Source organism: Topomyia yanbarensis, chromosome 3 (genome assembly GCF_030247195.1).
Source record: "Topomyia yanbarensis strain Yona2022 chromosome 3, ASM3024719v1, whole genome shotgun sequence".
In the NCBI taxonomy this organism is placed as follows: Eukaryota; Metazoa; Arthropoda; class Insecta; order Diptera; family Culicidae; genus Topomyia; species Topomyia yanbarensis.
Genome location: NC_080672.1, coordinates 389526487 through 389550501, shown reverse-complemented (window position 1 = coordinate 389550501; position 24015 = coordinate 389526487). Strand labels below are relative to the sequence as shown.

At 43.3% G+C, this 24015-nt stretch overlaps 1 protein-coding gene across 1 annotated transcript in view; it reads left to right on the top strand.

Moving 5' to 3' along the window:
* Positions 1-2828: 2828 nt before the first annotated feature.
* LOC131688572 (nuclear pore membrane glycoprotein 210) overlaps positions 2829-24015 on the top strand; it is a 45007-nt gene continuing 23820 nt past the window's right edge. The window contains exons 1-4 of the mRNA XM_058972912.1: positions 2829-3074; positions 3363-4476; positions 4545-6436; positions 6501-6597. Of these exons, the coding sequence (XP_058828895.1) occupies positions 2923-3074; positions 3363-4476; positions 4545-6436; positions 6501-6597 (3255 nt within the window). The 5' untranslated portion in view covers positions 2829-2922. The remainder of the gene's footprint in view (positions 3075-3362; positions 4477-4544; positions 6437-6500; positions 6598-24015) is intronic.

The window sequence follows — 24015 nt, the reverse complement described above, 5'->3', positions numbered from 1 at the left end:
GAGTGTTGATTTATAATGCAACCTATATATCTAAACAAAATGATCCATCGCAATGGAAACTTCGAACTTGCAAGATTTTAGAGCTTCAATATATAGGGTAAACATTAAACCATTGTATATGTCGATAAAAGGAGCAAATTCTTGATCAAAAAATTTCCTACTGATGCTGGCAGGAAGTTTCGGATTTACCTATGTTCACGTCCCCTGGGAGTATTTTCAAATGTACGGGATGTTTGTTTTCTTTAAAGATTATGGGATTGTTGCTCCGAATCAAACTAACAAGAATTCTGATTGATTTCTGCCTACTTGTCATTCTAATGATTCACCTATTCTGAATCCGTTTGCTGGGAGTCCCAATTCCGAGAAAAGTAAACAATCTAGCTTGAAAAAAACATACGCTATATCATTATAAGAAATATACTGAATTAGTTTCATTTGGCATGAAATTAATGTAATATTTGTATGGCTTGTGTCAACAGTGTATTACTTGACGAATTGGATTGTTATCGAAGCATTGAAAAATATTTCCGGTACTAACGTATTTTTGTGTATTAGCGTATTTTCGACGTATTATCGACGTATTGAAAAATTCTTCCGGGAATAACGTATTTTTAGTGCATTAGTGTATTTTCGACGTATTAAATGTATTAATGTGTATTGAAGCATTTCTCGCGTATTTTTTCAATTTACTTTGAATGGGGAGTGAACTGCCCCTCGTTGTAATCCTGACGAAATTTATGGGCAAACTAAAAACGACACTTCTTCCAAACCAAGTTCACTGGCTTTGTTCGTAATAATATCACAGACTAACAGACATAACACTATGAGGAAATTCCCTTCAAAAATACCGATCCGGAAATTTACCCAGAACACTAAATGCCACTGTCCCAACTACAAATATATTTAAAATGACCGTTAAAGCGGGCAAAGCATTGTTTCGAGTGTTATGTCTGTGAGTCTGTGATAATATTCTCAACAATGCATACACATCTTTTCTGCGCAAAGGTAATTAAAACTTTTTTTTTTAAATTAGGAAATATTAAGTTTGGTTAAATTCATCTCGTCAGTAACTAGCACAAAATATGTATTTCTCATGTGTTTTTTTGAGAAGGGCCAATAAGCATACTGTCAAAATTCACTTTGAGAGGAAATTTTGAACAAACCATTAATCGCCGGACGCCGATTATAAATCACAACAGATGAAAGAGAAAACTTTTATCTTTCATAGAATGTTAACATCCATTCTCGGCGAGTTACGGTTTGTCCGGGATGTGTAACGATCCCAGAGACATGTGATTCATGGTTGCCAACAGAGACTCGTTTTCCGATACGCGACAAACGTCAAGTGTAGTGTCCATTCTTACTTGTTCACTTGACGTACTGTTAACTTCTCTGTCTAGAAGTAACCGATCTTTTTCAGATCTTACTGCATTCAATTCGGTTTTCAGCGCGATCAATTCTTGCATAAGCATCTTTTTTGAAATTCTATTTTTCGATTTCGGTTTCGACCTGCAAACCGTAAAGACAAGCGTTTTTTATTGTTCTTTAAATAAGCAAAATTAAATTGATTCTCAGAAAGCTGCCTCGACTACAGTTCCAATTACAGGTTCTAATTACTCTGCCTGGACTAAAAAAAATTGTGTTCAACGGATACTGCCTCGCCTGCAGTTCCAGTATTCTAGACACTCTGCCTCGGCTATCAGAGGTCAATTTCATTCACCGGATACTGCCTCGACTAGAGTATCTTTTTTTTATCGTCGATCAGACTATAGTGAAACTTACCGATTGGGAGTAGACGTGGTTCCGGTACCATCTGCGCCATTGTCGTAATTTTCAGCCAAATCCCCGGGTGCCAAAACGAACCGGTGGTCTTCCATCATGGTTCCTGTCCTGCTATTTTGCCACTTGATCCGCTGCTTCGGTGCTGGTTCTTCGAGCGATCCGTTTGCCACGCTGTTTGGTAAGGTATTGGAGGAGCCACTTGATCCGCTGCTTCGGTGCTGGTTCTCGAGCGTTTCTAAGCTATCCGTTGGCAACCGCCGTCCGGCAAGGAATTTTGGGAGTCACTGGATCCGATGCTTCGGTGCTGGTTATCGAGCGTTTCTAAGCAATCAGTTCGCCACGCCATCCGGTAGGGGATTTGGGGAGCCACTGGATCCGCTGCTGGTTCGTGAGTGCTTCTAGGCGATCCGTTCGCCACGCCGTCTGGTAGGGGATTCGGGGAGCCACTGGATCCGCTGCTTTGGTGCTGGTTCGTGAGTGCTTCTAGGCGATCCGTTCGCCACGCCGTCCGGTAGGGGATTCGGGGAGCCACTGGATCCGCTGCTTCGGTGCTGGTTCGCGTATGCTTCTAGGCGATCCGTTCGTCACGCCGTCCGGTAAAAGAATGTGGATTGAAGATCACAGCTTTGCTTTTTTATAGTTGCTCAGTGAAAGAAGAAAATTATTATTGTTGCCACGCTACCCAATGTGTACTAAGTGAAGCGAAGAAAATAATTTTGATAGAATGATGGAAAAAGGGTGGTTAATATTGAAAACTATATTTCGAAGGATTTAAAACACATTTTTTTATAAAACAATCTTTTTTTTAATTTTTTTTGTCTATAGTATCTTAATCTCTACACGGGATTTTCTCTCAAAATGAATTTTAACAGCATGCTTATTGGACCTTCTCAAAAAACACGCGAGAATTCTTATTTTATACTTTTATTTTTAAAAGTTAATCGATTATGAATTTTGGTCGGTGAGGCTACTCGAGTTTCGATTTTCATCGATTTATAACCGTCATTTTCGTCGGTGTTGTTTACATGCAAAAATCCGCTTTTATCGCATATTCGGGCACGCGTTGCAGCGGAGTAGTCATATCGTTTTCATTTTTAGTGTTTACAGCTCGGTATTTTATTAGTGAAATTGATTATAAAAATGCAATTTACCTTCCTGCTGCTAGCGTTCATCGCGCTGGCATCATCGGTAGCAGGAACTAAACTCAATTACCCCCGTGTTTTGCTACCGATCTTCGACCACATTTCGGTGAACTTTACTCTGGACGTTGTGGAGAAGGGATGCTTCAAATGGTAAGCCGGCTTTTTGCTGTAGAAATGATTTTAACACACATTACCGGTTAATGTTAGGACTAATATAGATACGGATTTATTTGGTTTCAAATTTCCATGTAACACTAATTCCTTACGGATTGGGACCATGAATATTCATGGTGTGATATCGTTGGACCGTGCAGAACAAACACATGTTTTGTCAAGTTTTTTAACCTTGTGACGGTAGCTGCAATGATGTCATGAATTATTTTTGTTAATCCGGACGAATAAAAAGTATTACAATGATGTGATCGCTTTTTATTTCAGGACGTCCTCTCGGTTGGACCTAATTCAAATCACACCGGCATATGATGATTCGAATGATGATTGTTCTTACCGAGTGGTGGTGACAGTAATAAACAAAGAAAAGCGTCGGAATACGGCTATTGTTCTGGCGGAGGATCTCGTCACTGGGGAAGTACTTCGTTGTGACGTGATTCTGGATGTAATCGATCAGCTGGGAGTGTTGACAACGACACGAGAGCTGTATCTGGAAGAAGCACCGGAAACGTTTGAACTATGGGCTCTGGATGCGCAAGGAAACGCATTTACTACCTTGGAGGGAATCGAATTCAACTGGCAGTTGGCTTCTCATCGAGCAGTTGATTTGCGGCAGGGTGAACCGGACAGTGCTTGGAGTCAAGTGTTGAGATTTCTAACGTTTGCGGAAAGTAAATTCCATGTGGTTCCCAAAGCGGTGGAAAAGCTGGAACAGGCTGGTGGTCAGGGTTACATGGTACTGCTCGAGGGGATTAACACCGGTTCGGCACGTGTGACGGCTAAGCTGCCCTACGCGGAGTACAGTCACGTGTCGCCGGTCGAGGTTAACATTATGGTTTTGGCTAATCTGATTTTGGACCCTAGCGATGTGTACATCATGTCAGGGGATACCGTGAGCTTCAAGGTGCTGCAGTTGAAGCAGGGGAAACTGCATGAAATATTACTAAACAATCAGTATTATTTGGAAATGGAAGATAAGACTCTGGCCAGTATCAAAGGAAACGAGGCGAAAGGTCTAAAGTTAGGGCGAACCTTTGTTTTGCTGCGTGATCGTAATGTCCCACACGATCTTTCCGCGGACGATCAGTCGTCTAAGGCGTTGCTCCCAAAAGCTTCGATAACTGTTGCAGAACCCAAGCGGTTGGCTATAAATTTACTTCCGCACTACAACTGGATAACGGTTGAGGGCGAAAACCATGACATTGCCTTGGAATTGTTCACTGCGGACGATCATCAGCTGACGCTCGGTCCGAGGTACGAGATTAGGTCCAGCTTTGACGAGACGCTGTTTTACCCGATTCGGCGAACGAAAAATGGAAGTCGCATCGCTGGAGAGACGTTGACAAGCGGCAGAAGTCCCGTTAGCGGGGAATTTGATAAGGTATGCCATAGGTTTGAGATGCGATGATTCTCCAAAAATTGTTTCTAATATTTTTCTTCTATTTACAGCTAACGGCCAAAGCCGAATTGATCGTCTACAAGCGTTTGGCAATCAACCCACCGGAAGTGATAATCCCGTACGACCCAGCTCTCCGCCGGCAAAAGATTCAATTTTCCGCATCCGGTGGTGATGGATCGTATCTTTGGACCAGCTTGGATAGTTCTCTGTTGTCCGTCAGCCAAACTGGTCTGGCTGAAACGCGCCTGGATAACGTCAAGGGAGGTATCGTGTCGTTCGGGGATGGTGAAGCGACTACTGCCTCGAAGGTGACTCAGGTTCGAGTAGCGTTGGCACGGAATAATAAAATCTCGGTCGCAGCGCAAGTTGTGTTTCTGGCACCGATCAAACTTGAAGTGGTTCGGTATAACTTTGAAACCGTGCTGAAAGACTACGTTCAGGTTCATGTGGCACTTTGGGCTAAGCACGATGGAACCCAGAAAGCATTTACTTCCTGTGAGAATTTGAATTTTGAGCTGGAATTTAGCAATCAGATCTTTCAGTTGGATGCGAGCAAAAAGAATCCGAAGGATGTCCTGGCTGATAAGGCATGTCGGTTAATTTATCTGAAGGCAACAGCTGTCGGACAGACCAATTTGAAGGTGACTTACCGATATTTCGACAAAGTTTTACACGATCAAATAAGCTTGAACGTTTTCGAAGACTTGGCAATCTTGAATCCCATTGAAAATGAGGTTGTTCTTCCGATTGGCGCTACGAGAAATTTGTTCTACCATAATGGACCGGAAAGGATCTACAATTCGGAAGCGGAGTTGCAGAAACGCGTGGTTGTCGATCAAAAGAATCTGGAAGTCGTTAGTGTTGGAAGCGGTTTTTCACAAGATAAGCATATTTTGAGAGTGCTCTGCAAGAAGGTAGGCGATTACGAGTTGAAACTGGAGGTGTTCAACATTTTGAATGCTCCGAATGTAATCCCGTACGTGACGGAATTTGTGACAAAAGTATATTGCGTGAAACCGCGTTTTGTAAACTTGTTTACAACGGAAAAGGTAAAAACCAGCTGCCCGCTCGAAAGGCGAAATTCTATGATGCACGTCAAGTCGGACAGCGACCAGCTGGTTGTTGATATCGAGGTACTAGATGTTCACAATCGGAAACTGGCAAACATATCGTCGCTTCTGCTCGAATGGCAGTTCACACTGGCTGACCGTGACTACCTAACGGATCAGATATCTTACGAACAGAAATCGGAAACTGACATCTTCGAAGGTCTGGAAATTCCCAAACGAGATTTTCTACTGACGACGCTTCCCGAGGTGGGAGCAAACTTCAAAATTAAAACAACTGTGACTCAATATCGAGCCGAAATTTTGAAGCAGCACTCAATCAAACCGGAGTCGCCACACTTTGGTGTTCAGAAAGCCACTGACGGTCCGCTCGTTAAGCCAGTGATTGAAAATGAACTCAATTTTCTGTCGGTTAACAAAACGCTTCTGCCCTACGAGCGCATCACTTTGTTCCTATCTCGTAGCAACGTGGAGCGTATCAAAATTGCACAAGGCAGCGGATTTTACGATATAAAAACTTCCGATACGGGGCTGGTAGCCGTTGAGTACGACGACGCTACTCGTCAGTTGCTCATCACACCGAAACGGGTCGGGGAAGTGAAGCTGGAGATTACCGACCAGTGTTTGAGTACGGAATCGAGTTACTTGTACATTTCAGTGGTCACTATCGGTAGCATAACGCTACACGCTCCGGATCGGGTGGAGAAGACTAGGACCATCGAGGCGATTGCGCGGATCTACGATAGTAATGATCGGCTGCTGCATTTGCAGGCTGGAAGTCTGGAGATCTACGAGCTGGATCAGGTGGTGTACAATCCGAATGTGCTGAGTGTGGCACTCGGAAGTCAGGCTGGACTGGGCGTTGGAGAAGTTCGGTGAGGATGGGAATGGCGTTTGAAGTTGTGACTAATAGTTTAATTGGTTTTTATTCGATTGCAGATTTTTAGTAACTGGAACGGAACTGGGTGAAACAAAGATTGCTGTCAGTTCTGGTACCGGTGATAGGCAGGTTTCGAGTTCTCCGGTGCCGATTCAGGTAAGACCCGATGTATAGCAACTTATTTGTAAATTTCAATAGATGTAGGGATTCAACGTGAATAAGAGCCGTTATACTGTGAACGAGAAGTTTATATTTTTGCGCCATCTATTCTAGAGCGAAGTCGCAGTCGAGTCAGCACAGATCTGGTAGAAAACCTATACCCTCTGCTGAAGATTTGTTGCCACTTTAACCACGTGTTAAGTAGCAGCAAGCTAGCTACTCGTCAGGCAGTGACACGAGATTTGCATATCGTCACTGGGAATCGTAGGAATTGTCCGAAATCATGAAAATTCTTTAAATTTATCGGCCATCGAGAATTTCATTAGACGAGTAAAATACGGCGCGCGGTCATTTGCCATGAAAATGAGGAAATAGATGGAGATCTCAGCGAAAGCGCGTTGGCGGCGATTTGGCTGAATTTGAAGAAAAAGAACTAGTCTTGTGAAGAGCGCTAAAACTGCTAGAGAAGCATGAAGCAGCTAACAGAGCGCTTTTCAAGATTCGAAGGTTCGACTTGTTAGACAGACTGTCATCGGTAAAGTTGGAAGAATGTGGAGAATTACGGCGCTGAACTTGTAACGACGCCAGCTAGCTTGAGCGAAATCAGCTCAATGACCAGAATGAGCAAGCGTCTCTATTGCTGAAAGGACTATCTGAGTATTTCAAACCGATCGTCAAGGGTTTGCAAGCGAGAGAAATTGTATTGACGGCAGATGCGGTACAAACAAAAATTTTGCGCAGTTTGAGGCAGAATTCACGCTGAATCAAAACACAAGAGAAGACAATCGGTATTATCACGCCCTAGCGGCTATCGATTAGGAAATACTAGCATACTGTTTGGACATCATCCGAGACTCACCGGTAAACGGAAAATATACTGCAATCAAGGATAGGGTTACCAGCGAGTACAGCACAAGCGAACAAAATCGTATGCAGCAAGTACTATGAGGATGTGAGCGCCGCAATTTCTCCATGAAACGAGGGATTCTTCCCAGAGATGTTATCACCGATGAAAAAATGATCCAACCATTGTGGATGCAGTAGCTTCCCGAATCCACACAAGCCGTTCTCAAAGTTTCAGAAACCATTTACAACAGCTCGCTGCCATCATTACAATATGTTCAGTACCATCCACTGGGGTTTTGTGGGTCAATAATGATGCCGTTTTGGAGGAATAGTGTAAACGGATATCTGTGAAATGCTACATTACTCCCTAGGGAGAAAATTGGCATAAAACCATCTCTATGCATGAAGGGCACTAGATCTAACTATAATTAGTCCAGGTGTTTGCGTTTCGACGTCGTCTCTTCAGATGCACGACACTTGACCAATGCACCGGGCTGATGTTAAGTCCAAAATTGGAAACACTACTTATGAACACACTTCTAGCTTACGATGTCCCGTAAGTGAAGAGGTTCTATTTGCTGATAAGTCTGTCAAGAGCGTACTGTTTCTACCATAAGAAATTGTCAAGAGTCCTGTCAGCTCAAATCAAAAACCTAGTGCAACTGCGATCGTCGACAGGCGAAAATGGTGAGGTTCGCCAATACCGTCTAATCATCTACGATTCCGCCACTAACTAAAAATTCCTCGCTGACGCCGGCATAGATTTATCCGCCCTTCCGTGTTCACCGTGCAAGAAGCCAAACCCGACGATAAGTATGACTGCATGGCTATATCTATTGCTATATCATGAACGCCCGTGGTCAGATCAACCTGATCGCTGAAGGACTGTGCGGTTAAAAAACGCTTTCACGAAGTACCGACTATGTTAGTTTACTCAATCATTTCACTGACGTTACTAGAACCCACTTTCTCAAGTAGGGAGTCAAACACAGCGTTAAACATGCTATCAAGATTGAAAGTCCTCTGTTTGGCATCACTATTTCTTGGATATTTCCATATACCTACTATCTTTTACCTTGGTTGAATTGATGTGAGAGAAACTATCTGCTAGTTTGCTGCGCAATTTAATGTATAAAAATCTGTCGACCTGTTCACAATGAAAAACGCAGAGAAATAAAAACGTGGTTTGATTCAAGAGGATTTTTTCATTTATTTTCCGTCATGCGTTGGTCGATTTGAGTACCAACATACAGTCCGCTACAAATTAGTCCTTCCAACCCGGATCAAGCCAGGAACCGCGATGGATAAATTGGTTCTTCGACGCAACGCACTGCTAAAGCAATTGAGCTGGGAGCGCTCGGAAGCTGATATAATCCATGAACGGAAGGCGTCTACCAGTGAAGCAGTAGATCGGCTTGACCAACTCAAGGAGCTTGCTGATGGTTTTCGGAAAACACAGCGGGAAATAGAGGAAAATCAATCCGATCCAGACGCAATCGCATCAGTACACAATTTTCGAGAGGAATTCACTAGCAACTACTACCGTGCGAAAGATTGCCTGAAACATTATATAACGCAGCTAAAGGAGAATGAGTTTGAAACAGCTTCCACAAGTAGTGAAAGAACGGTTGTCGACACCTGCCAGGATTTGAAACAGGCAATGAAGATGCTTCTAGAAACACAGCGCGCGATAATGTTAGGGAACTAACTTGGAGGAAAGAGGGATGCAACCGGAGGAGAACAGGTATCGAACCGTTCACCTTTTGCACTTGTCAAACTTCCACCGATCAAAGTGCCGACATTTAACGGTGTAAGGAAATATTGGAGGTCGTTTAAGGACATTTATGAAACAACAATTCACCAACGAACCGAGCTGAAGGATTAAGATGCAGTATCTGATTTCCTACCTGGAAGGCAACGCGAAAAGGTTGGTCAGTTCATACCCGATTTCGGATGCCAACTATAGGGATGCGTGGGCAACTTTAACAAACTTCTACGATAAAAAAAACTGCGACTTCCGTTCGACGATTCAAAACCAGCGCTGGGTGAATCAATCACTGCAGCCGTGAAACGGTTGCGTTCAATGGGACGACGATTTCAACAAAATCCAGAGTTCGCGAAACAGTATTCGGATTTTCTCGATGAATATTTAGCGTTAGGACATATGGAGGAAGTCCCAGCTCATGAAATTGACATTGATTCGAGCAAGTGTTTCTATCTTCCGCATCATGCTGTGGTTAAAACTGAAAGTACAACGACGAAGTTAAGGGTGGTTTTCGACGGTTCATGCGTGTCATCGAACGCATTATCCCTAAACGATCGACTGATGGCGGGGCCAAACGTGAATCAGAATCTCTTTATGGTGTTTCTTCGTTTTCGTTCGAACCAGGTGGCATTTGCAGCAGACGTGGAGAAAATGTACCGCCAAGTGTTGGTTCACGAAGATGATAGAAAGGTTGTATACCATTCCCCCGAAAGGCATTTCCCAGAAAGCCATTCCCCAGAATTCCCTTCCCCAGAATGTACCATTCCCCAGAAAGACATTTCCCAGAATGTACCAATCCCTAGAAAACCATTATCCAGAATGCCACATTCCCCAGAAAGTCATTCCCCAGAAAGTCATTCCCCAGAATGCCCCATTCCCCGGAAAAGTTATCGGTTCTATAGCCGCGTACAGAACAAGAGTAACTGAGCTTCAGGAATCAGAATATATTGGCTTAAATGGCACGTTCCCCGTATGTAGTCTGTATTTGATGCCTGAACTGAGCTTATAGGCTTCATATTGTACATGAGTGCTGTTCAAAAGCCATTTTTGGCGAAATATTCGGCTGATATACAGCCTACTCCCACTTTTCTACCGCGCCTATGGAGGAATGTCAAAACAATTTGTGTACTGGTTGAGAAAAAAAAAACAAAATGAAAATGGAGAAGTTGTTTTTCTTTCTTTCTATCTTTCATGATCTATCAGCCACATGTGTTTAACCTTTTTTCAATACAGCGTTTGATCCAGGCTCGAACTTAAGCTTCTAGAAGCTATGGGATAAAGTTGTTCCAGTGCGCTTGCTGTTTGATTCATTTGGGCATTTGGTTATATGAATGATATTAAATCGAACGATTTTGATTAGAAGTTGATTTCACTCACTGACGACCAAAAGCATGGCTTTGCGATTTTTTTTTCAAATTACCTCCTTTCCTACACAAAACTAAAATTTATTCATCGCAGTTTCCCATCATTTTATGGCTTAAAGATTTGATTCCCTTTAATTTGTTTATTGCTCCTAAGCTGATAAGCTTTTTTGTGCTTACAAAGTGCGCCATCTCATATTTGTTTTGATTTGGACTTCATTGTTTTTGATTAATAGAAATGTCAACCATTAACGGCGTTATAACGGCATTGCTGGCTACCGCTTACGGCTTACAACTACATGGTTTTTAGGCTCTAAAGTATAGCTTCATATACCCATATACGGTCTATTTTAATGCTTAATGTTCATAATGCTTATGAACATTCGCAAAGCTTGTATACAACTTATAAACATTTGCAAAGTTGATATACAGCTTATAAACATTTGTGAAGCCCATATAAAGCGTATAAACATTGGACAGCTCTTATATAGTCAATATGCTGCTTACTTTAGTGCTTAGTGGTTTGCTGGGTCATTATTTGTGGTTATGCCAAAGGTTTACGCATACCTAATTAAAGGAACTTATGCGGTGTTAAGCTGCTGAGGATGTGCCGTCGAGAGCGGCGGCCTCTCGCAAGCAAACCTGTTATCCTCTCGTATAACCGGTTTACTCGAACATAGGACTTGGATCCTTCTTTCAAACATGAGCAGTTCTTTGAATTTGTACGCCAAGTAACTCTTGCACGCAAACTTGTGATCTTTTCGTCGGCCCGTTTATTCAAACATATATGTTGATTCCGTATTTGGAGCTTTGGTTAAATCCATATTAAAATCGAAACGAATGCATATTTTGACAAATGGTTTCGTGGGTTTTTAGAGCATTTATCTTGCTTTTGTATTGGGAATGTTTCGTACGCAAATGTACGATCCACCCGATTGCTCGGTTTACTCAAATAGGTTGCACTAAATACATTCGAAAGTATTTTCATACCTTACGCCAAATGGTACTTTTACCACAGAGTTAGACATAATACTCGACAACAATTATTCGTCAATGTTAGCGATCATTTTGAATTGAATATATTATTAGTTGGGACTGTTATCGCATTTGCGATTATGGCGCTACTGACATATGAGTAAAGCCATGTCAAGTGATCCTCGAATTTTTCGCAAAATCACCGATTTTCATGAGGTATATTTTATTGTATAGGGATTATGGTGAATAGCTTTTGGTATAAATATTTCGTTAAAACTCCCTTTTTTCTTTGAGATATTAACCCTTAAACTTTCTTGTATAATAAAATTGTAAATTTTATATCTCAAAAACTACTGAAGATAATTGAATGAATTTTTGTACACTTATAGAATGATATTAACACTATCTCACAAAAATATATCTATTGTATAATTGAGTAAATAACGGTACTTTGCATCTATTTAAAAATTTCAATTGCATTTTTTCTTGTGTTCTTCACGCTAAAAATTTTCAGGAAGTATGTCAAATTACGCAGCAATCCTTCACCTTCAATAATCTGTATTGAGAATTTTTCATTTTTGTTCCTATCCAAAGTTATGGATGATTTAGTAACGGTGTGTTCCTTCAACGCATGGCCCACTTTAATGCAACCCGCGAACACTTACATATTGGCAACGCCGTACATCGCGACGTTCTAATGCGCATCGCGTTGGAAGTGTGCATCGCATGACTAACAGAAGCTACATCTCTCGATTGCTGCAAAAGAACAAACTTTTCTATAGGGATTAACGAAGATGAATGTTTTCCGGATATTTTGAGATCATTTTATATTTTTTTGACCGAAGTGCACAACAAAAATCATAGTAGTTTAATAAATACTTTCTTATTATAATTTATCGTTACAATTAAACTGTATCGCAAATAACCGAAACTTAACTTATGTAATGAGTTTATGTTATTGTTATCTTCAAAGACACTTTTGTAAGTCAAAGTACGTCTATGTTTTATTCAAATTCATTATTTGTCTACAATATTATATAGGAAAGTGGAACAACTTATGACAACAGTATTTTACTTCACATGTTTTTGTTTACTGAATGATCTTACTTATGTCGTTTTTGCTTGAGGCAAACTAACTCAGTTTCAGACCTAATTGCTGTTAAAGCGTTTGTTTGATGCCAGTTTCGAACCTAGGTTATGCGCCACTGAGGGACCATTCATGAATTACGTACCGCTTTTAGGGGGAGGGGGTACAACAAGTTGTGACATGTTGTGACATAGGGGGGAGTCAGTTAGATCGTTACGTAACATGTTTTCACCGAAGAAGAAAAAAAATTCTAGGAATTTGTTGCGTAATAGGAGAGGGGGAGTGGAGAAATTTGTGACAATTTGTTACATGGGGGGAGGCAGAGTCAATTTTGGGCAATTTTTGAGTTACGTAATTTATGAATGGTCACTGAACTGAAAACCGAGTTGGGTTCCAACCTGAAAAATATTTCGGGTTCGCTCACACCACCGCTGTTTTGCGAGAACCCAACTCAGTTCCATTAAAAACGTTTGTTTGAAGCAACTAACCCGGGTTAGTGTCTAGGTTCTCAATCGAAAACGACATTATAAACAACAATGCGAGCAAACATACCGTGTTACCACCAGCCCCATGAAAACTGTTTGTTGCCTGAAGCTACCACCAAATGCCAGTAGCGCTAGCTACGTTCCAAATATTTAAGGTCTGTTCACATGAACTGTACAACTCTGTTTGAAAGTGGGATTCAGAATAAATAAATATTAACAATATATGAGAAAACACGCTTTTTCTTGCATTGCTTCTTCTTTATAAAATTCGTACGTTTTTATCGCGTGCGTACCGGTTAAGTACATCAATGAAATTTATTTGCATTCGACAAGTTTCAAGTCGTGTTAACAACATTGGCTCGTAGCAATGTGAATGTTGCTTAAAGCGCTTTCGCTGTCATTTTTGGCAACTATCCGAGCCAGGAAGCCAGCTTATGTTGGCTTCACTCATTTTTCAAAGAAACGTCAAAACATTCACCCTCTTGGTTACCACTCAGACAGAACCAACTAACAAAAAAGTGGTGAAATATGTCACTTTGCAAAAAATCGTGTCCATGCAGGTTCAAAAATGTTCACTGTTCAATAACTCGCAAAAAATATAATAACGCTAAAAAGTATGCAAATCACTCGAAAAACATTTACCCTCAATAATCCGTAAAGAAAAGCTTGTCTTTTTACTCTAATATCAGAGATGGCAATTTTGGACATGAGATACACTTTTCCAAAGCGATGCGCATTAGGACGTGGCGACGTGCGGCGTTGCCAATATGTAAGTGTTCGCGGGCTGCATCAAAGTGGGCCATGCGTTGAAGGAACACACCGTTACAAAATCATCCATAACTTTCGATAGGAACAAAAATGAAAAATTCTCAATACAGATTATTGAAGGTGAAGGATTGCTGCGTAATTTGATATACTTCCTGAAAATTTTTAGCGTGAAGAACACAAGAAAAAATGCAATCGAAATTTTTAAATAGATGCAAAGTACCGTTATTTACTCAATTATACAATAAATATATTTTTGTGAGATAGTGTTAATATCATTCTATAAGTGTACAAAAATTCATTCAATTATCTTCAGTAGTTTTTGAGATATAAAATTTACAATTTTATTATACAAGAAAGTTTAAGGGTTAATATCTCAAAGAAAAAAGGGAGTTTTAACGAAATATTTATACCAAAAGCTATTCACCATAATCCCTATACAATAAAATATACCTCATGAAAATCGGTGATTTTGCGAAAAATTCGAGGATCACTTGACATGGCTTTACTCATATGTGCAAGTATACGGGGGATATACCAATTGCTCGTGGGCCTGAGGGTTGAGTAATTTGTAAATGAGTGGTTGGAAGCGTGTATAAAAGGTGTAGCTGGTGTTTTGGTCGAACTAGTGCAACGATATTTTTGCGAGGAGCCGCCGCTTTCGACGGCTTATCCGTACCAGCATCATGCATTGACTTAGGTAATGTACAAAGTTTTGGTTTCGCCACATAACCTTACTTACATAACACTGTTTCAATCTTTTAGATCCTAGGAAGGGGGCTACCGCTTTCTATGGTTTCTGTTGAATGGCACAGAAAAACACACCTGTACTGAATTTTGCGATTTGTCCTATATTGCTATTGTCTAATGCTGCTACCAGTGCACTTTTCGAGGGGAGCAATATGGGCAACATACTGAAAAAATGTTTTGATTTTCATCAAAAAAATTTCCCACTTCAAAAAAAATGTCTGGGAAATGGTTATAACTGTGGAATGAACTTATGAGCATTGGTTCATTCTGGATATGGTTTTCTGGAGAATAGTTCTTTCTGGGGAAAACACTTCGGTATCTTAGTTTCTGTGGAATGGTTTTTCGGGAAAGTCAGCTATTCTTTATTTAAATTCGGAATAAATAATGTCATCCTAACTTCCGGTTTCAACACAATGCAAATCATTTCAAATGTGACCGAATCGAAGAATGTCGTTCGATGGAAGTGGGTACGAGTCTAGGGGCAGATCACTCTAGCAATGTATAACAAATTTGCATCAAATTAGAAAAATGCATTTAATTTCCATTTTTGCATCAACTTTGCACTCCCTCGCAGAAAAGTTTGTTCAATAAACGTCCTACGCTGATACAAGTTGTTCGACGTTTTTTGGAATGTAAGGCTAGTTTTTTCGTAGGGTTTTGACGTCTTGCACGCAACGCAAAAGACATTGCACGCAAAGCAAAATACATTATGAATTTCTATTTTGATGGAAATAAATGCATTTAATTTCGCTGATTTTTAAAAATGCATCACAAGTGATCTGCCTCTTGGAACGAGTAGTACGTTTGAAAAGATCAAATCAATAAAAAAAGTTAAACTTTTCTGGGGAATGACTTTCTGGGAGATGGTGTATTCTGGGGTATGGAATTCTGGGGAATGGTACATTCTAGGAAATGACTTTCTGGGGAATAGTATATTCTGGGGGATGATTTTCTGGGGAGTGGAATTCTGGGGAATGGCTTTCTGGGGAATGGTTTTCGGGGGAATAGTATACAATCTGATAGAAACTATCAGCGGATCGTGTGGCGAAGCAGTCCCGAGCAAACGATCAAACACTATCGTTTGTGTACCGTAACGTACGGCTCCATTCTTAGCCATCGAAGCAATGAAGCAAGCAGCACGAGAGTATAAGTTAGCCTATCCCGAGGCAGCGCAGAGTATTGAACTTGATACGTATGTCGACGACCTTCTGTCGGGCGCAAAAAATGTTCATCAAGCAAGGAAGAAAATCAGACAAATTGCGAAATATTGAATTCGGCGGGATTCAAATTGAGAAAATGGACTGCAAACTGTTCAGAGCTACTACGCAACGAAACGGAAGACGAGAACTTTTCTGTCGACGTAAAATGGACTGATCAACCAAATACAGTGAAGGCCCTCGGCATACAGTGGTTGCCTGGAGAAGATGTATAGCGGCAACTACTATCAGATTCGTCGAAGCTTTTTGATCCATTTGGTTGGCTGGCTCCTGTTATTGTACGCATTAAAACTCTGTTCCAACAACTGTGGCTTAGTGATATTTCCTGGGATGATCCGCTGCCTCCTGCAGTAGAGGCCACGTGGATAGACATCAAGAGGCAACTTCGGCAAGTAGAGAATATTCGCATTCCTCGTTTTGCATCGAATTACAACGGAAAAATAGAATTGGTTTCTCAGATGCCTCAGAGGTGGCATACGGTGCGGTAGTGTACACCCGAGCAAGGGATATGGAAGGGAATAATATTGTTACTCTTTTGGTTGCTAAAACAAGGGTGGCACCAATCAAGCAAGTGTCTGTACCGCGACTAGAGTTAAATGCGGCGGTACTACTGGCAGAACTGATGGAACGGATAACAATCGCACTTGCTCATTTGGAGGTGGAAAGTTGGGCATGGACCAACAGTTCTATTGTTCTTCAATGGCTTTCTGCTCATCCTCGCAAGTGGCAAACTTACGTGGGGAATCGTACCTCATTGATTCTAAACACTCTACCACGTGAACGTTGGAACCATGTGGGCGCTCACGCCAACCCTGCGGATTGTGCGTCGCGTGGTCTCACTCCAGAAGAACTTTTCATACATCATATCTGGTTCCAAGGACCGGAGTGGTTAAGCATGGAAGCAGAATATTGGAAGCGGACGTCAATGAATGTGATTGACGATGATCAGTTGTTGGAAACTCGCAAGGTAAGGGTAATGCAAGTGAGGGTTAACAACATTCGAAGCAACTACGACATTGAGTGGTGGTTACTTGAACGGCGAACAAGCTACATGTTCATCATTCGTGTGCTGGCATATGTGAATCGGGCACCAAAAAGGGTGTAATTTGAACCATTGCTGACACCAAGTGAACTGTACCAAGCCAAGGCACAGTTGGCACAAGCGGCCCAGCTCGAACGGGAACTACGTCTTATTAAGAAGGGGAAGAAGTGCCATTTAGACCACTAGCTGGGCAACACCCTTTTTTGGATGGTGCCGGAAAATTGCGTGTAGGAGGCCGCCTCTAACACGGACCTTACTCGTATGACATTAAACACCCGATCATACTCCCACGTGATAGTCGCGTGACTGAACTCTTGTTGCGAGATCTACATTTGCAGAATCTACATGCAGGACCGAACTTGTTTACGGCTGCCGTCAACCAACAATACTGGGTGGTTGGACATCGCACAGCTGTACGGCGAACCGTTAACAGTTGTGCCCGCTGTGTAAGACTCAAGGGAAAAACGGCGAATCAACTGATGGGGAACTTACCCGTTTCGCGTGTGATTGCATCTCGAGCCTTTACTCACGTCGGCGTGGACTACGCAGGGCCTCTAAGGATTCACGCTTCTTGTGTTCGTGGTGTCAAAACTTCGAAGGGTTACTTAGCTGTATTTGTGTGTTTATCTACAAAGGCAGTACACTTGGAAGCAGCTAGCGACTTGTCTACTAACGTGTTCATCGCTGCATTAAGACGATTTATTGCACGACGGGGGTACCCGAATGAGATTTGGTCTGATAATGGCACAAGAAATGCATGCTGCGCTTTTGCTTGGTAAATCAAAGGTCAATCAATTTTTATCAACTTTAGCCATCAAGTGGGTTTTCAATCCACCGTCAGCTCCGCACCGCGGAGGAATTTCAGAAGCTGCTGTTAAGAGCGCGAAGAAACACTTGGTAGCAGTACTTGGAACATCATCAACAACATTTGAAGAGCTGACGACGATACTGACCCAAGTGGAAGCATGCCTTAATTCCATCCACTTTCAAATAGTCACGATACTTATGAAGCGTTAACACCCGGTCATTTTTTGGTCGGTCGTCCCATGAACCTTATTCCAGAACCTAATGTGCGTCAAATCTCGACAAACCGTCTGGACAAGTGGCAGCTAGTACAAAAATCCACTGCTGAAATCTGGAGACGATGGCAAGACGAATACTTAGCAAGTTTGCAGTCCAGATCGAAGTGGCGCGTAACTGAAGAAAATGTGAAGCAGAATCAGCTTGTGCTGATGAAAAATGAGAATACTCCACCAACCCAGTGGGAGATGGCTTGTATCGTACGTGTTCATCCGGATTTAGCAGGAATCGTTCGGACAGTTACATTCGGGCGTGGTCAGACTGAATACTAGCGCCGAGTCCAAAAGATATGTATGTTGCCTATGGATTCAGTCACATTGCCTCAAGGCGGGGGTGGATGTTTGGCATCACTATTTCTTGGATATTTCCATCTACCTACTATCTTTTACCTTGGTTAAATTGATGTGAGAGAGAAGCAGATAGTTTGCTGCGCAATTTAATGTATGAAAATCTGTCGACCTGTTCACAACAAAAAAACGCAGAGAAATAAAAACGTGGTTTGATTCAAGAGGATTTTTTCATTTATTTTCCGTCATGCGTTTGTCGTTTTGAATGCAAACATACAGTCCACTACACCCTCCATGCCACTCCAACTTTCGTCACACAAGCTCGAAGCACTTCGGAGTCCCTTGAAGAGTCTCTATTCGAGTCCTGTGCATGTAGCTGCAAAACACTGCAGAACTGTGACGTCAAATACAGACTCGTAGGCGATTGTAGAATATATTTTTTGATATGCCTTTCGTAGTCGGATACCTAGACGACCTGTTGATCGCTTCGTCATCCGCACCAAAATCACCTTTACTTAGTGTTCGAAAGACTGCGAGAAAACGATCTTCAGATCAACGTCGATAAATTGCCTGTTAGGAAAAAAAGATGTACTATTCATGAGTCAACTAATCGCAACCGCTGGCTGCAAAAAGCTTTCGGGAAAGGTTCAAGCAGTCGCAGAGTATCCAGAAGCGGACACGGTACACAAACTTAGGCGATTCTTGGCATTAGTAAATTACCATCGACAATTTCTTCCGCATACTGCTCAAACCGAAATACCTTTGCGTAAGCTAATACCGTTGAACAAAAAGAACGACAAAACCCCAATCGGGTGGACCACCGCTGCCGAAACCCGCATTGCAGGAGGGCAAGAAGCACCATTGGATTACTACAATGCAGACATCACTGTGCTATCACTGATGCTCAACGCTTCCGATTTGTATTCCGAGTATTGCAACAATGGTCGAAAGGAGTATGGAAACTATAAGGATATTTTTTCTGTAAAATTCACCGATCGCGAACGACGCTAATCAACCTACGATAGGAAACTCATTGCCGTTTATCCCGGTGTCAAACACTTCAAGGACGTAATCGAAGGGTTTAACCTTATAATTTTCACAGAACATAAGCTTCTAACTTTTGCATTTTCTGCTTCGAAAATGCTCTTTGGTACAACAATCCGTACACCTGATGCAATGAGAGAGAAACAACCATTACGGGGTTCGACAGAATCCTTTGCAATTAATCTACGGAAAAAATGAACTCACTAGTGCCATGTAATCACGATACAAAGCGACACGTATTGATTTCGAAGGACCTAGAGACTTGCACATAAGTTGTCTTGAAAACCGACGAAGTTAGAGCCGTATTGGAACCACCTTTCACCGGACCTTACGAAGTCTTCTTAAGAACAAATAAGGCGCTGACTATCAAACTAAGGAACGAAGCAGTGGCAGTGTTAATCGCCAGAGTTAAACTAGCTTACTTCATCAAGGAGCCTGATTAATCATTCGATCGAATAACAAAAAGTGGACGTCACGCACGATTTCGGATTCAGTGAGAATTTTTATAGGTGGGGGAGTACTGCGATGCGCTGCCAATCTGGCCACACTATTTCAACCAGCAAAAGGAAAAAAAAACCTACTCAGTCGAGTAAAACCAGTCGATTGCTACAAAAATTTGATTCCAGTTTTGGACATTCTCAAAAACAAGTGGCGCAGGTAGAGTTTGCCAAAGATGTCGAACGTGCTCCACGATACGCTTTCCGATTTCGAACCTACATTGCGAATGATTTGACCTTAACTCCATGTGGAATCTGCGATCCGTCGGCATGCGACAAACAAGTGATCGGTTATGATGGCTGTTTAACCCTCCGGAAGTCGCGCATATGCCTCACTGAACGAGCAGCGGCTGGGCCTCCTCTAGGACGAATTCGCTAAATTTCAGTGCACTAGCGCGAGTGAGGGAAGGGTAAAATGGTTCTGTACTTGTTCCATGTGTGTAAAGGGGGTTTCAATTCCGGATAAGCAGTACTGCCGAAGCAAAGACAACCACTAGCAGGCCCAGGTGTGCCAACAGAGATGGAGATGATGCTGCAGCACTTGGGGAGACTGATTCAGCACGCATTCGAAAAGAAGAAAATGGAGATTAAAAAGCGCGAAGAACACAAAAAAGAAGAAAAAAGCATGGTAGGAGATGTTTCAGCAAAAGAAAGTGCAGATCGAGCGAGTGAAGGCGAACCGTCAGTCTTTCGAAAATAAAATGGCCGATCAGTTGAATGAATTTGCGGTCGTGAAAGATGCATCGAAAACAGATGACTGTAGTTCGCAAGCGCATTGTTCCACCAGAGTCAATACTTCAGATAACTGTCGAACAAGAATGTCGAGCACAACACTCCACCAAGCGTCAAGGAGAAGGCGGTCGATGTAAGCCAATACGGGATGGGACAGGCGCAAACTAGACCTACGAAGGTCCCAAACAGTGGTCGCTGTTCGATTCGTCATACAAAGTGTCCAACAAAACCTACGGCTACATGAACCACGAAAACTTGTGGCAACTACAGGAGTGTCTGGAAGGAAAAGCTTTGGAGTTAGCGTCCGAGCAATTGTTTCCTGAATCGGTCCCAATAGTTATCGAACAACTGCATCGACACTATGGTCGTCCCGAAAAACTTCTCCAGGAGCCTTGGAATCAAATCGATGAATTAGATCCACTAAAATCTAACAGTTTTTGGAGCTTTATTCCATATTCCATTCCATGATGGATATCGTCGATGATGCTGGCGATGCAGACGTCGACATACAAGCGGCGCTCCGGCGCAAAGGCGGTGCACAACCGGGAAACAAACGATTAAAGGAGAAAGGCGCGTTAAACAGCTAAAACGAAACTGGTTCATCGATTGCAGGTTTACGCGACCTGAGGAAACTGAATCCTTGCAAAATGTGCGAAAGGACGGATCATCGCCTGATGTATTGCGAGCACTTCAGGAAAATCGAGTACGCTAACCGACTGAAGCTAGTAGCCCGCGAAAAACTCTGTATTGTTTGTCTAAACGAGCACGGCGGGAAATCCGTTGTAACGTTCCGTTGAATGTAGGGAGCACCATAACTCACTAATGCATCTCACATGCATCGGAAATGTGGTCGGTATATTTTTTTTTTTTTTACAATGGAGAAGACCTTTATGTCCTAGCCCAGTACACGTGCTAACGGTAGGGTCCAATCTACCACACGGGGTGCACTGGGGGCGTGTCGGACTCGAATGGTGACCAGCCATTAATACCGACTAAACTCCATTGGGCTCCGCCATCATTCCTCCCAGGAACTACCTCTCGGTATTACTTCTGGGGGGATGGCTGTACTGAATGTACTCATTCACTCTCACTCACGCGATCATACATCCTGTATGAGGCTTACTTGGGTGCTCTCTCAATCGCACTTTGATTCACTCTCAAACACTCCCACATGAGGCTGAATTTTGTGCTCACCTTTTACGTTCCATGCGAGGCTGACTTGTGTGCTCACCTTACTCATTCCTTGCTAGGCTTACTTTTGTGCTCGCCCTACCCATCCATGTGAGGCTGACTTGGGTGCTCACCCTATCACCTGATTCACTCTCAATCGTGCCACTCTATTGTACCTTTGTCACTCCCTCTGGCATCCCATGTGGGACATTTTTCTTAGGCCCCACTTCTGACATACCATGCGAGGCTGACTTTTGTGCTCACCTTTTTCATTCCTTGCTAGGCTGACTTTTGTGCTAGCCTCTACCAACCTGTGAGGCTGACTTTTATGCTCACCCTTAACATGCAATGTGAGACTGACTTGGATGCTCACCCTTTCACTCCTCTGCCACGCCATGAGGCATCGATAGCTTAGTTCCAACATACTACGCTACGACCCTCCCGTCTTGGCATGAGGCAGTCCACTTATACGCCTATACACTCACTCTTCTGTCTTGCTTCGGGGTGGCTGGGTTTACCCCTTACGCGGTTGCCATTCGCTGCGCCAACCTACCTCGGCATGAACAGACCATTCACTCTCTTATTTTGCGCTTGGCCTTTTTCGCTCCAGCTAACCAATCACTAGTTAGCCGTGCCCGCCGTCTGTTGCTCGGTTCGCCAGATTACCTGTAGCCTACTGGCAATCTGGATGGTAGCAGCCGAGACTGCGTTCCACTTCTCCACCGTTTGACATATCCGCTGAATAAGGGTATCCGGGGTTGTGTCCCAGCCACAGACGTCAAGCATTGCTCTTCTTTCGACGTCGAACCGATGACATACGAACAGTATGTGTTCGGCAGTTTCATCTACACCTGGGCAGTCCGGGCAGACTGGGACCTCCGCGTGCCCGAACCTGTGAAGGTACTGACGGAAACAGCCATGGCCTGACAGGAATTGTGTCAGGTGGAAGTGAACTTCCCCATGGGGTCTTCCCACCCAGCTCGATATGCTAGGTATCAGCCGGTGGGTCCACCTACCTTTCGAGGAGTTGTCCCACTCACGCTGCCATCTGGCGACCGAGGTCACCCTGCTGCGCTCGCGGGCTCCCCTATTTCCACGTAGCTCAAAGCACTCCTCATCTTCCCGAATGACCAGCCCGACTGGCATCATGCTCGCTATCACGCAGGATGCATCGTGTGATACCGTGCGGTAGGCAGATATCACTCTGAGGCACATCACGCGGTAGGTGCTCTCCAGTTTCTGTAGGTAACTGGTTACCCTCAGTGCTCTTGACCATGACGGGCCGCCGTACCTGAGGATAGATACGGCAACGCCTGCCAGTAACCTACGTCTACTGGCGCACACCTTTGAGCTGTTGGACATCATTCTCGATAGTGCCGCAACAGCAGTCGACGCTCTCTTGCACGTATAGTCGACATGGCTGCCGAAGGTCAGCTTGTCGTCTATAATGACTCCGAGAGACTTCAGACTTCGCTGTGAAGTGATCGCGACTTCTCCCACATGGATAACTGCATGTTGTGCCGACTTGCGGTTGTTGACGATAACTACCTCCGTCTTATGATGAGCGAGCTCCAGGCCTCTCGCGCTCATCCATTCCTCCACCGTGCTAATCGCGTGTTCTGCGGTTAGTTCTACCTCAGGAATTGACTCCCCGTAGACCTCCAAGGTTACGTCGTCAGCAAAGCCGACGATCTTGACCCCAGGAGGGAACTTCAGTCTCAGAACCCCGTCATACATGAGGTTCCATAGCACCGGGCCTAGGATCGAGCCCTGCGGGACTCCGGCGGTAATCGGAACCCTTTTCTGACCGGCATCGGTCTCGTATATCAGTACGCGGTTTTGGAAGTAACTTTCCAGGATCCGGTACAGACCCACCGGTAGGCTAAGCCGGTGTAACGAGAGCGCGATGGTATCCCAGCTTGCGCTGTTAAATGCGTTCTTCACGTCAAGTGTCACTAACGCACAGTATCGAATACCTCGCCTTTTTCGTTGGATCGCTATCTCGGCAGTATTTATCACTGAGTTGAGAGCGTCCACTGTGGACTTACCCTTCCGAAAGCCAAACTGGTTGCTTGACAGACCGTCCGTACCTTCCGCGTACGGGGTGAGCCTGTTGAGGATGATCCTCTCAAGCAGTTTGCCAGTCGTGTCTATCAGACAGATTGGTCTGTACGCCGATGGGTGGCCTGGCGGCTTCCCGGGCTTCGGCAACAGCACCAGTTTCTGCCTTTTCCATCTATCGGGGAAACGGCACTCGTCAAGGCATCTCTGCATAGCTAGCCTGAACATGTTCGGGTTCGCTATGATCGCTG